Below are 12,187 nucleotides of genomic sequence, written 5' to 3'. Positions count from 1 at the left end.
GTGTCAGTTGGCAGAATGGTGTGTTGTATCAGTGGAAGGAATAGTGCCCCAGGGGCTTTATAAAGGCATGCAAACGGCTGCATCCAGCCCCCAGAGCCGCAGTTTGGAGACCACTGCAATACACCATTAATGTACCTTGATTGCAAAAAAAATACAAACTTTCTTTGATTTTGAGAACAAGGCCTTACCTTAGCCCTTGCTACATTTCTTAGAACGCTTCAGAGACTCCCTGATGTAAAGACAGAGAAACCAGTAAGGGCTGACCTCATTAGCAGGGTAATAGGAGAAACAGAGCCGCTCAGGTGTATCAGTCCGACCTGGTGCTGGTAAGACCCGCCATCCGGATAAAGTGCAAAAGAAGTAGTGGAACCGCACTCAGGTAGATGAAAACAATTGGAATAACCGGTTATGAGTAAGCGGCTGTGTGTGCCGTGAAACGCGTTAACCTGGATTACCTGTTCCCTGCACTGTCTGTCTACATTTGATTTGAAGAATAAAAGTATTCCAATTGACCTCATTAGCACACCCATCACCCATCAACTAAGGCTGGCCATACATGTTCAATTGCCTTGTATAATTTTCCTTTAGATTTACCTTAAACTATGTAGTGCAAGGGCCTGCCTAATTGGATACAATTGAAATCTGTTTAGTTTGTTTGACCTCATATTATATGGTTTTTGGTAAATCTAAAGGAAAATTGTGCAAGGGAGTTGAACATGTATGGCCAGCTTTAGTTTACACAGCATCCCTGGCATTTCTCTATGCATGCATTTGCCTGGCTTTCCAAGGGGTCCCTTCAGATGAATTCAGGCTGCATGTTAAACTCCCTGGGGCCGCATGCATCCCAGGGGACACCCCTGATTTAGTGCAAGCATCTGCCTGATTGGATGGATGGTGTATCCTCCTATTTATATAGTTTTGGTAAATCTGAAGGAGATTGTACAATTGTATTGTATAGTGTATGACCACATTTATACACCTAAAATTACCTAGTTGCGTTTTCAGTGTCAACTGTTAATGACACACCAAACACAGAAGCAAACACATATTTTGACAAATGATAAAACAGCTAGCAAATTCAGTAAAAAACGTGCAACTTGCACCACGCCAAAATGTCCCATGAGCTACTTTGCCACATGTAGCGCAGCCCATTGAAATCAACTGCCTGATATTTGTGTGTCACTGGAAAAACAAGCCAAAAAACCTGCGCTCCAACTGCTCTAGGTTTGAATGGGGACTGAAAGTGAAATTGTCACGTTTACACAAGAACAATGAAGCTCCATTCACATCTGTGTGCTTCCAAACACATGGCCAACTACACAGAAAATGGGCGCTTTGAAATGCGTTTCAAAAACGCTGCAAATGTGCATCATATTTGTGTTGTCATTACATGTTAAAGGCTCCCCTAGTGCAGCAAACACACTAAAAACTCTGGTAACACACCATGCTTGGCTCCAAAAAAGTTCTGAAGCTTCTCAAGGGCGATTGTTGCGTGTAGGGCAGGCAACTTAGATTAATGGGCTGCCCTATGCGTGATGTGTGAAAAGACACCAAAGCACCCAAAATAAATGCATGTGAGAATGTGAGTCTTTCCTACGTGGGGATGTGAACAGGGCTAGACAACCAGCAGTCTCTGTCCAAACCCTCCTATAAATTTGTTTAAAGAAGGCCATACACTATGCAATATGATTGTACAATCTCTGTACAATTTCCTTTAGATTTACCAGAACAATAGAATAGGAGAAAACACCTGAACAATTTATTCAATTTCGTAGAATTTTCATAAAATGCATTAAGATAAAAAACCTTCCTGCCTTTACAACTCCTTTTAAAAATCAGATTGTATAGGAAGTGGGAGGAATGTGGTATTGTAATGAGGGAGGTGTGGTCCAGATCCAGATGCTATCACACCCTCTTCTGTGATGCAACAAGAAAGTGAAGGATTCTGGGAGATGGCCTAAAGCAGGGGCCTCCAAACTATGGCCCTCTAGTTGCTCAAGAACTTCAATTCCCATTCAGGGGTGGTGTACCTATTGCTGACAGCCTAGCAGTACATTCAGCAGTGTGACCATCCATCCAGCACAGTGTCAGTAAAAGTGAGTGGAGCAAAGCTGTGTAATTGAAGCTCTAATGTGGGAGATGGGTGGGCTGATATGTGGAGCTCCTCCTTCCTTCCATCCACAGCCAGTCAACAGGCAGTATAACACTCCTCCCCCCCACCCCTTTCCAGCCTGCCACATTTGACTGTGAGCAGGGCTGAATGGGGGCACCGGAAGGGAGATGCAGAAGGTATGACTACAATTAGAGCAAGCACTGTCACATGTAATGCTGGTCGGCTGCAGTGTCTTCCAGATATCGATGTGTTCAGGCAGTGTGCAGGTTACCCATCAGCCTCCTCTCCCCTCGCTCCTTATGGTTTTTTTTTATCTGCCTAACCTAAGCTGCACATTGCCTGACACACTGATAAGAAAACTCTGCAACAGTGTTCTCTAAAACTAGGGACACAAGGCTGTTAACCATTTCTGATTCTATTCAGCTATTTAGCCAGAGCTCTGTGTGTGCTGCATGTTTTTTTTTTTTTTTTGGAGGATCGGGCTAGAAGCTTCACAGACCTATTAACTGTTTACTGTCCTCCACTAATCTTGAGCAGGTAACTGTTTATAAGACAATTTTTATTTTGAAATTGGATGTGCTGCTGTCTTCTGTCACTTGGTTGTACTTTCAAAGGAGGATTGCTGACTTGATCTTGCAGAGCTGGTTTAAATATAGTGGAGCAGCTCTGCGATACTATACACTTTTACACTGGGTTCAGCCATAAACTCAGTCCTTGACCATCTCCTGATTCAATCATGTCTGCAATGTCTGACCATCTGACCAGACTGCAGTAATGGTATAAGAGATGGTCAGAGACTGCAGATATGATACAGGAGATGGTCAGAGACTGCAGATCTGGCACAGGAGATGGTCAGACACTGTAGATATGATACAGGGGATAGTCGGAGACTGCAGATCTGATACAGGGGATAGTCGGAGACTGCAGATCTGACACAGGAGATGGTCAGAGACTGCAGATCTGACACAGGAGATGGTCAGAGACTGCAGATCTGACACAGGAGATGGTCAGAGACTGCAGATCTGACACAGGAGATGGTCAGAGACTGCAGATCTGACACAGGAGATGGTCAGAGACTGCAGATATGACACAGGAGATGGTCAGAGACTGCAGATATGACACAGGAGATGGTCAGAGACTGCAGATCTGACACAGGAGATGGTCAGAGACTGCAGATCTGACACAGGAGATGGTCAGAGACTGCAGATCTGGCACAGGAGATGGTCAGGGACTGCAGATATGATACAGGAGATGGTCAGGGACTGCAGATATGATACAGGAGATGGACAGGGACTGCAGATATGATACAGGAGATGGTCAGAGACTGAAGATATGACACAGGAGATGGTCAGAGACTGTAGATATGGTACAGGAGATGGCCAGAGACTGCAGATATGGTACAGGAGATGGTCAGAGACTGCAGATATGGTACAGGAGATGGTCAGAGACTGCAGATATGATACAGGAGATGGTCAGAAACTGCAGATATGGTACAGGAGATGGTCAGAGACTGCAGATATGGTACAGGAGATGGTCAGAGACTGCAGATATGGTACAGGAGATGGTCAGAGACTGCAGATATGGTACAGGAGATGGTCAGAGACTGCAGATATGGTACAGGAGATGGTCAGAGACTGCAGATATGATACAGTGGATGGTCAGAGAATGCAGATATAATACAGGAGATGGTCAGAGATTGCAGACATGAATCAATCATGACCACCAGCATACAGGGGCACATTGACCACCAATATTCAGGGCCACTGGTTACCAGTCCATAGAGGACATAACAAATCAAGTAAAACAACTACCATGCAACTAAAAAAATCTCAAAAGCAATAAGAGAATCTTGATAGCTGGTTCCCTCATCAAATATGCAACAATAAAAAGCAAAAAAATGCAGCACTGCCCTACACTTCATCCATACAATTGTACAAATGCAAGTGCAATGGTAAAACCTATCAATGAATACCCAGTGCAAATCAACCAATGTATTACAATATAGTAGTGATGATGTCACCCTCTCTGCAAAACTATTTTGAGAAATTGCAGAGCTTCAATGTGCAAGTAATGGTGAAACCCCCTACATAAAATAATAATAACAGAGATGCTAATCAACCCGTGTATTAGAACATAGTAGTGGTGGTGTCACCCTCTCTGCAAAAGGTAAGAGGTAAAGGTAAAATATTGCAGAGCTGCAATATGCAAATAGTGGTGAACCCCCCCCCCCCCCTATATATAATCATAATAAAATGTACAATTGATGTGCATATTTTACATTTTATTATTATGATTATACATATATAGGGTGTTTCACCACTATTTGCACATTGTAGCTCTGCAGTATTTCTACCTTTTGCAGAGAAGGTGACCCCTGCCCGGATTGGATTTGAATTTTGCTGCCCCATCCCTCCTTCCAAGTTTTTCCTCTATCTTATCTTCTTAACATTTGGTAGTTCTATCCCAAAAAATTCCAAGAAGTATCTTTTTTTTTTCTATCTCATGGACGAATTGTGAGAAAAAAACGTATATATCATACAATCATTCCATAAACACATACCACATACACGGCATATATTTTTTCAAGAAAATATGCTTATAAAATAGTTTACCATTTGCCAATAAAAAAAAAAAATATGTCCCCGGATTTCATTTTAAAAATCTGGTCACCTTACACTAGTCATATCTGTAATTGTTAGAGTTTTACAATGCTTAATGGGACGTGTAGTTTGAAAACAGCTGGAGGGCCATAGTTTGGAGATCCCTGGCCTAAAGGAAGTAAATGCAGAGAAAATCTACAGGAAGTGATGGAATCTGAAAATCATTTTAAAAATATAAATGAACTGACAAGATTTTAAACCTCCTGTGGATAAGGTAGGTGAGAAAAAAAGCACATTGGGATGGCTGGGTGAGAAATGGCATTGGAAAATGCTTTTATTTATTATGAAAAGTGAAATTCTGCCCGAAAAGGTCAATTTATTCTTTAATTCTCCAGATTAGTCTGAATTATGAATTTGTTTGCACCTGCTTCTTTTTTTTTTTTGTTTAATCAGAAAAATAAAAACTTTATTGAACAAATAAGCAGTACATGACAGAAAGATAAACAAGTACAATTGTACAGGCATGACATCAGCTTGTTAAGATAATATACTGAACACTATTAGACCCAGTTCACATTAACGCGACTTGTCAGCCTGACAAGTCGCGCTCCCTCGCGGTCCATTGACCGCTACAGGTCCTGTTCTAATAGGAGCGACACAAGTCGCTCCGACTTAGAAAAAGGGTCCTGTACTATTTCGGGGCGACCTCGGAGCAACTTGCATAGACTTCCATTATGTGAAGTTCCTGCAAGTCGCTCCGAAGTCGTGGTGCAATGTAATGCACAAGTCGCCCGCGAAGTAGTAAGGAGTCGTGTCGCGCTAATGTGAACCGGCTCTTAAGTGTTCGGTCACAACAAGAGTGGAAACATATTATAAACAGTGCATATAAAGCAACCCATAGAGATAAGAAAAAGAAGAGAAAAAAGAAAAAGAAGAGAAAAAAGAGAGAATAAAAAAGGAATAAAACCTGCTGTCGATACGCTACATATCACCATAGGAAAGTTCACATCGCCCCATGCTTCTCTTTTTAACAAACATTTCTGTGCTCCATTTAACTGGGCAACACAATTAACGAGGGAGCTTGAAGATTTCAGCCATGAGGATTGATTATATACAGTAGATTACAGTTATTCTGGAGAACAGGTGCTTAACCGTCTCCTGCCCATGCTACAGCCGAAAGACGGCTACAGTGTGGGCTCACATTGTCCTCCTGTGATCATGCTTCCCGCGTGCCCCCTGTGTCACGCATCGGCATGGATAGGTATTTGCCGATTATCGGCAGTCCTCTCCTCACGCTGACAGCACATGAGGAGAGGAGAGCCAATAACTGGCAAACATCTACACTGATAATCAGGGCACTGATCACCAGTGTACTGATTATCAATGCAGCCCCATCAGTGCCAATTTGTGCACATTAGTGCTGCCTGTCAGTGATGTCTGTCAGTGCCACCTATCAGTCCTGCCTATCAGTGACCATCAACCAGTGCAGCCTCATCAGTGCACATTAGTGAAGGAGAAAAAGTACAGAAACAAAGAAACTTTTTTTTTTTTCTTCTTCGCCCTTTTTTTGTTTAGCAAACAATAAAAAACACAGTGGTAAACAAATACCACCAAAAGAGAGCTCTATCTATGTCAAAATAATGACAGAGATATGGTTTGGGTACAGTGTTGCATGACTGCTCAATTGTCATTTAAAATGTGCTTAGTAGACAAGTGGTTAAAGGATAACTTCACCTTTTTGGGCAGAATTTCACTTTTTATAATAAATAGAAGCGTTTTCCAATGTAATTTCTGGCCAAGCTATCCAATGTGCTTTTCTATAATTTACCTTATCCACAGGAGGTTTAAAGGGTAACTCCACATTAGTTAGGAAAAAATAACGAAAAAATAAAAATATATAGCATATACAATTGCCACTCAAGTCATATTGTAATTGAATGTTATTAAAAATGACCTTTCCTTTTCAATCTACAGCTCTGTCATTCTCTGTAAAGGCAATATGGCTCCCTGCAGGTGTTTTGTACACAGAATTCCCCCCAGAAACATTTCTGCTTGTGTGATTGGCTTACTGATTTTCCCAGAAGTCTGTACTAAGATAAGTCAGATTTTTGGCATCCCTTGCAGCTTTTTGGTGAGATACTCCCAATAGGAAATCACGTCTAAAAGGGGAGTAGACCCTGCATTTTTTCTCATAAGAGCCCTGCAGGTGCAGCAGCTGATTGATAATTATGAAACCACTCACATTAGATTCACTTTCCACATGGACACAGACAAACACACAGGGTTTTCTTCAGAATAACAAAAGGTAGGACTCTGTAACAAAGTTTGTTAAAATCCTTGTAATATACTGTACATCACACTCAATAAAAAAGTAACTCTTTCAAATCTTGATTACATTAACATGTAATGACAGCACAAACAATATGCATATTTACCGCATTTCTGAAACGCATGGCAAAGCCTTCATTTTTTGTGCAGTTTGTCATGTGTTTGGAAACACACAGATATGAATGGAGCCTCGTTGTTCTTTTTGGCGTGGTGCGAGTTGCATGTTTTTTTCTGTTTTTGTCACCTGTTTTATCATGTGGCAAAATGTGTGTTTGCTTCTGTGTTTAGTGTGCCATTAACAGTTACTGACACTGAAGGTGCAACTAGGTAATTTCAAGTGTACAAATATGGCCATACACTATACAATCTGATTGTACAATCTCTGGAGGACACACCATCTATGCAAACACTCTGTATCCAATTAGGCAGGCCCTTGCACTACAAGGGTGTCCTGCGTGCTGCATGCAGCCCCAGGGAGTTTAGCATGCAGCCTGAGCCCTTCTGAAGGCACCCTGGGGAAGCCAGGTAAAGGTATGTGTGGAGAAATGACAGGGATGCTGTGAAAACTTAGTTGATGGGTACAGGGGTGCTAATGAGGTCAGCTGGTAGACTCCTTCCAGTGTCCTACTGGTTTTTCTGTTTCTGTCTGTATACCAGGGAGTCTCTTGAGCTTTCTAAGAAATATAGCAAGGGCTAAGGTAAGGCCTTCTTCTCAAAATCAAAGAAAACTTGTGTTTTTCTGCAACCGAGGTACGTTAATGGTACAAACCCAATTCCAAAAAAGTTAGGACACTGTACAAATTGTGAGTAAAAATGGAATGGGCTAATTTACAAATCTCATAAACTTATATTTTATTCACAATATAATATAGATAACATATCAAACGTTGAAAGTGAGACATTTTGAAATGTCATGCCAAATATTGGCTCATTTTTGATTTCATGAGAGCTACACATTCCAAAAAAGTTGGGACAGGTAGTAATAAGAGGCTGGAAAAGTTAAATGTACATAAAAGGAACAGCTGGAGGACCAATTTGCAACTTATTAGGCCAATTGGCAACATGATTGGGTATAAAAAGAACCTCTCGGTGTGGCAGTGTACCTCAGAAGTAAAGATGGGCAGAGGATCACCAATTCCCCCAATGCTGCGGCAAAAAATAGTGGAGCAATATCAGAAAGGAGTTTCTCACAGAAAAATTGCAAAGAGTTTGAAGTTATCATCATCTACAGTGCATAATATCATCCAAAGATTCAGAGAATCTGGAACAATCTCTGTGCGTAAGGGTCAAGGCCGGAAAACCATACTGGATGCCCATGATGCATCACATACGTATGCTACTGTAATGGAAATCACAACATGGGCTCAGGAATACTTCCAAAAAACATTGTCGGTGAACACAATCCACCGTGCCATTTGCCGTTGCCGTCTAAAAATCGATAGGCCAAAAAAGAAGCCATTTCTAAACATGATCCAGAAGCGCAGGCGTTTTCTCTGGGCCAAGGCTCATTTAAAATGGACTGTGGCAATGTGGAAAACTGTTCTAGGGTCAGACGAATCAAAATTTGAAGTTATTTTTGGAAAACTGGGACGCCATGTCATCCGGACTAAAGAGGACAAGGACAACCCAAGTTGTTATCAGCGTTCAGTTCAGAAGCCTGCATCTCTGATGGTATGGGGTTGCATGAGTGCGTGTGGCATGGGCAGCTTACACATCTGGAAAGGCACCATCAATGCTGAAAGGTATATCCAAGTTCTTGAACAACATATGCTCCCATCCAGACGTCGTCTCTTTCAGGGAAGACCTTGCATTTTCCAACATGACAATGCCAGACCACTTACTGCATCAATTACAACATCATGGCTGCGTAGAAGAAGGATCCAGGTACTGAAATGGCCAGCCTGCAGTCCAGATCTTTCACCCATAGAAAACATTTGGCGCATCATAAAGAGGAAGATGTGACAAAGAAGACCTAAGACAGTTCAGCAACTAAAAACCTGTATTAGACAAGAATGAGACAACATTCCTATTCCTAAACTTGAGCAACTTGTCTCCTCAGTCTCCAGACATTTGCATGCAGACTGTTATAAAAAGAAGAGGGGATGCCACACAGTGGTAAACATGGCCTTGTCCCAACTTTTTGTTGAGATGTGTTGATGCCATGAAATTTAAAATCAACCTATTTTTCCCTTAAAATTATACATTTTCTCAGTTTAAACATTTGATATGTCATCTATGTTGTATTCTGAATAAAATATTGAAATGGGAAAATTCCACATCATTGCATTCTGTTTTTATTCACAATTTGTACAGTGTCCCAACTTTTTTGGAATCAGGTTTGTATATTGGTACATAGGGGAGCTGGATTTTAGAAAAAAGGTGAACTTAGCCTTTACACCCTAGTTTGGGTGCTGCTGTACAAGGATTGCAAGATGCTGATATCAAGTCAAATACATTTGCAATGTATACACTAGTTGTCATTCTATGCATTTAATACAACTCTGTCACTAGCCAAAACAGGTGAACTAGAACTAGCCTGAAAAAAGATATGTTATACTTACCAGTTTGAAATAAACTGGTTTCAGTCTTTACAGAGCTACATCTGACTGGTTGTATTGTATGATGCATCTTTGTGTGCTGTGCTTTTACTTGCTGCCCACTACACTACAGAACACACTATCCATAGTAGAGGATAGCAGATGGAACTACAGTTTATAGTGGAGGACCGGGCATCCAACACATGCAGAAGTATGTTTGAAGCACGTGGTTCTTTTGTGCCTGTAGCTCTTGACCATGAAGATTCTGGGCATTGACCATCAGAGAGGTATTATGCCTCTTTTTTTTTTTTTACTTTAGGCATACCATAACAAACGTAATAGAATAAGGTAAAGCATTCAATAAATACATTAACCTTAATTAATCAATAAAATAGTGATATTAACATTTGTACAATGATGTAAAGGACATTTTTAATAAACAATTTTAATGTAACATTTTGCCTTTTGAAGTGTGTGGACTGCTGAATCTACGTGTACCCTTGTACAAGCAACTTTCAAAGACAAAACAAACTGTATCCATAACAGCAATACAAAACCTGAAAGTATTTTAAAATACCCATGCCTGGAGGTGTTGGTAAATCTTAATTTTTCAGAAGACATTTTTATGCTCTATCATAATGAAGAATCTCCAGAATGGAATAACAAGGTAATGTTTATTTGCTTTATATTTTGCTTTTTTTTTTTGATAACTACTTGTCTAATTCTTTGCAGAAAAGGAAGAAAACCACCCAGCAGTACATTTATGTCCTTTTACTAATTAAGTGTACAAACTGCTTAACCCTCCTCTTATGTTAGCTTTCTGTTACTATCCATGATGTTTAGGGTCGGTTTTGACCCGTGTCTTAAATCAGCCATAAAATACCCTCTGAACAATTATTTATCATCCAATTTGTTTCTTACCTCTTGGTTACCTTGTTAGGCTTCTTTATCCTTGAAAAGATTGGTTTTAATATTTTTGGTGTGACCCCCTTAGACCTTTCTTTTGATAGCATACCTCTCATTTTCAAATTTAAAAAATGGTAAAATAAAGTCAGCAACTCTGAAATGTATTGGTCCTATGTTTCTTCACTTTATTTAGAGAAGCAGACAAGCAGGCAAAGAGATAGGCCCCTCCCTAACTACAGCTCACAGGGTTGAGAGGTGATTGGCTGTCAGTGTTACTAAGCAGAGAGAGTGTTTATGATTTCAGTTTTGGCACTTATTAGTGTCCTAAAATCCTATATTATAACTGGGTCAGAATTGACCCTAACACCATAAACGTCTTAAATTTTCACCACAGTATTTTATAATTTAGTGAAAAGGATTCTTTTTCTATTACATTGTTTAAATAGAGGTTCCTGACAAAGTAAAAAAATCTTGATGCAATAAACAAATTTATGTGATACTTATAGACATTCAAAACCTGAAAACGGGTCGGTTCTGACCCTAACATAAGAGGAGGGTTAATGTTACAGGAAAACAATACAAGACATGGAGTGCTAAAAATAAGCATACATACAATTGAAATATTCTACAAATCACTTATTTTCTATTATAGCTGGTTCATGATTTCCTAATGAACAGGATTTTTGTAGTAGGGGAGGACAGTCCCTAAATACTTTGCACAGATGTCTCTGAAATTTTCTTCTGTGGCCCAGTCTACATCAGTCCCAGGAATTTCTCCTCTGTGGCAGTTCCCTGGACTTCATCACTCTTTACAGCCCATCGTCTGTTCTGCGTGTGCTATATCAGAAGGTGGAACACTTCAGTTACATCCTCTATGGTTCAAGGATTCATAATCTCATCAATTTAGTAAAACACAGTGACTTTCAAATTCAGGGTGCTCAAATCTTGGACAACTGGTCTGTGACAATCATTGATGAATGAAATTATGCTTAAGGAAGCATGTTTAAAGTGCACCGGGGGCTGTCCCACATAAAGGCACTCCTTTGTTCCACTCCAGGACTATTAGGATAGAAAAGAAAGTGTTAGCCAGGTTTATCACACCATGATATTTTCCTGCCTTTTTTGCAATTCTGTTAAAAAAGGTGATCATATGATGTAAAGCTGACTTTAATGGAGGTGCCACTTTGTAAAGGCCTCTGTAATTCACAGTCATTACCCTTGTTCCATCAGGTTTTCATACTGAACACCGGAGCAGGGAAAGTGCTTTCAGCAGGACTAAGGACCCCTGTTCTCAAGCCTTCTGCTCTCTTACCAGTAACCAGTCCAAGTGTGTTTTGCCTTGCTAAACCTTCTACATGGATCACTTCTCTTTAGTAATGGGAGAGGTTTCCTGGTAAAAGCACAACTTCCGCTCCAGTATCCATTGAAGCCATTACTTGTGTAGGAGGTGATGACTTTCACAACAGGAGTTACAGGTGCATATGGGCAGTCTCCTGTTCTCACTGCCCTCACTGCTGTAACTGGAGACTTGGCTTCCCATCACAAAAAATAGGGAACCCCCCCCCCCCAGTTCCCCCCTCCTGAGACTATAACCCCTCTCTAGTATAAAGTGATTTTGGTTTCGATTCTCTTGACAGTAGGGGTCTATTTTGATTCATCCAAATCCATGCAGGTGTTATCTTCATTAGAAGTGGTCCTAGCCA

At 40.6% G+C, this 12,187-nt stretch overlaps 1 protein-coding gene across 1 annotated transcript in view; it reads left to right on the top strand.

Moving 5' to 3' along the window:
• KCNMB1 (potassium calcium-activated channel subfamily M regulatory beta subunit 1) overlaps nucleotides 1-12,187 on the top strand; it is a 101,047-nt gene that overhangs the window by 73,473 nt on the left and 15,387 nt on the right. The window contains exon 3 of the mRNA XM_082255329.1: nucleotides 10,050-10,245. Within this exon, the coding sequence (XP_082111455.1) occupies nucleotides 10,050-10,245 (196 nt within the window). The remainder of the gene's footprint in view (nucleotides 1-10,049; nucleotides 10,246-12,187) is intronic.

This window comes from Pelophylax lessonae (assembly GCF_965119305.1).
Source record: "Pelophylax lessonae genome assembly, chromosome: 4".
NCBI lineage: Eukaryota > Metazoa > Chordata > Amphibia > Anura > Ranidae > Pelophylax > Pelophylax lessonae.
This window is presented reverse-complemented; position numbering and strand designations above follow the sequence as displayed.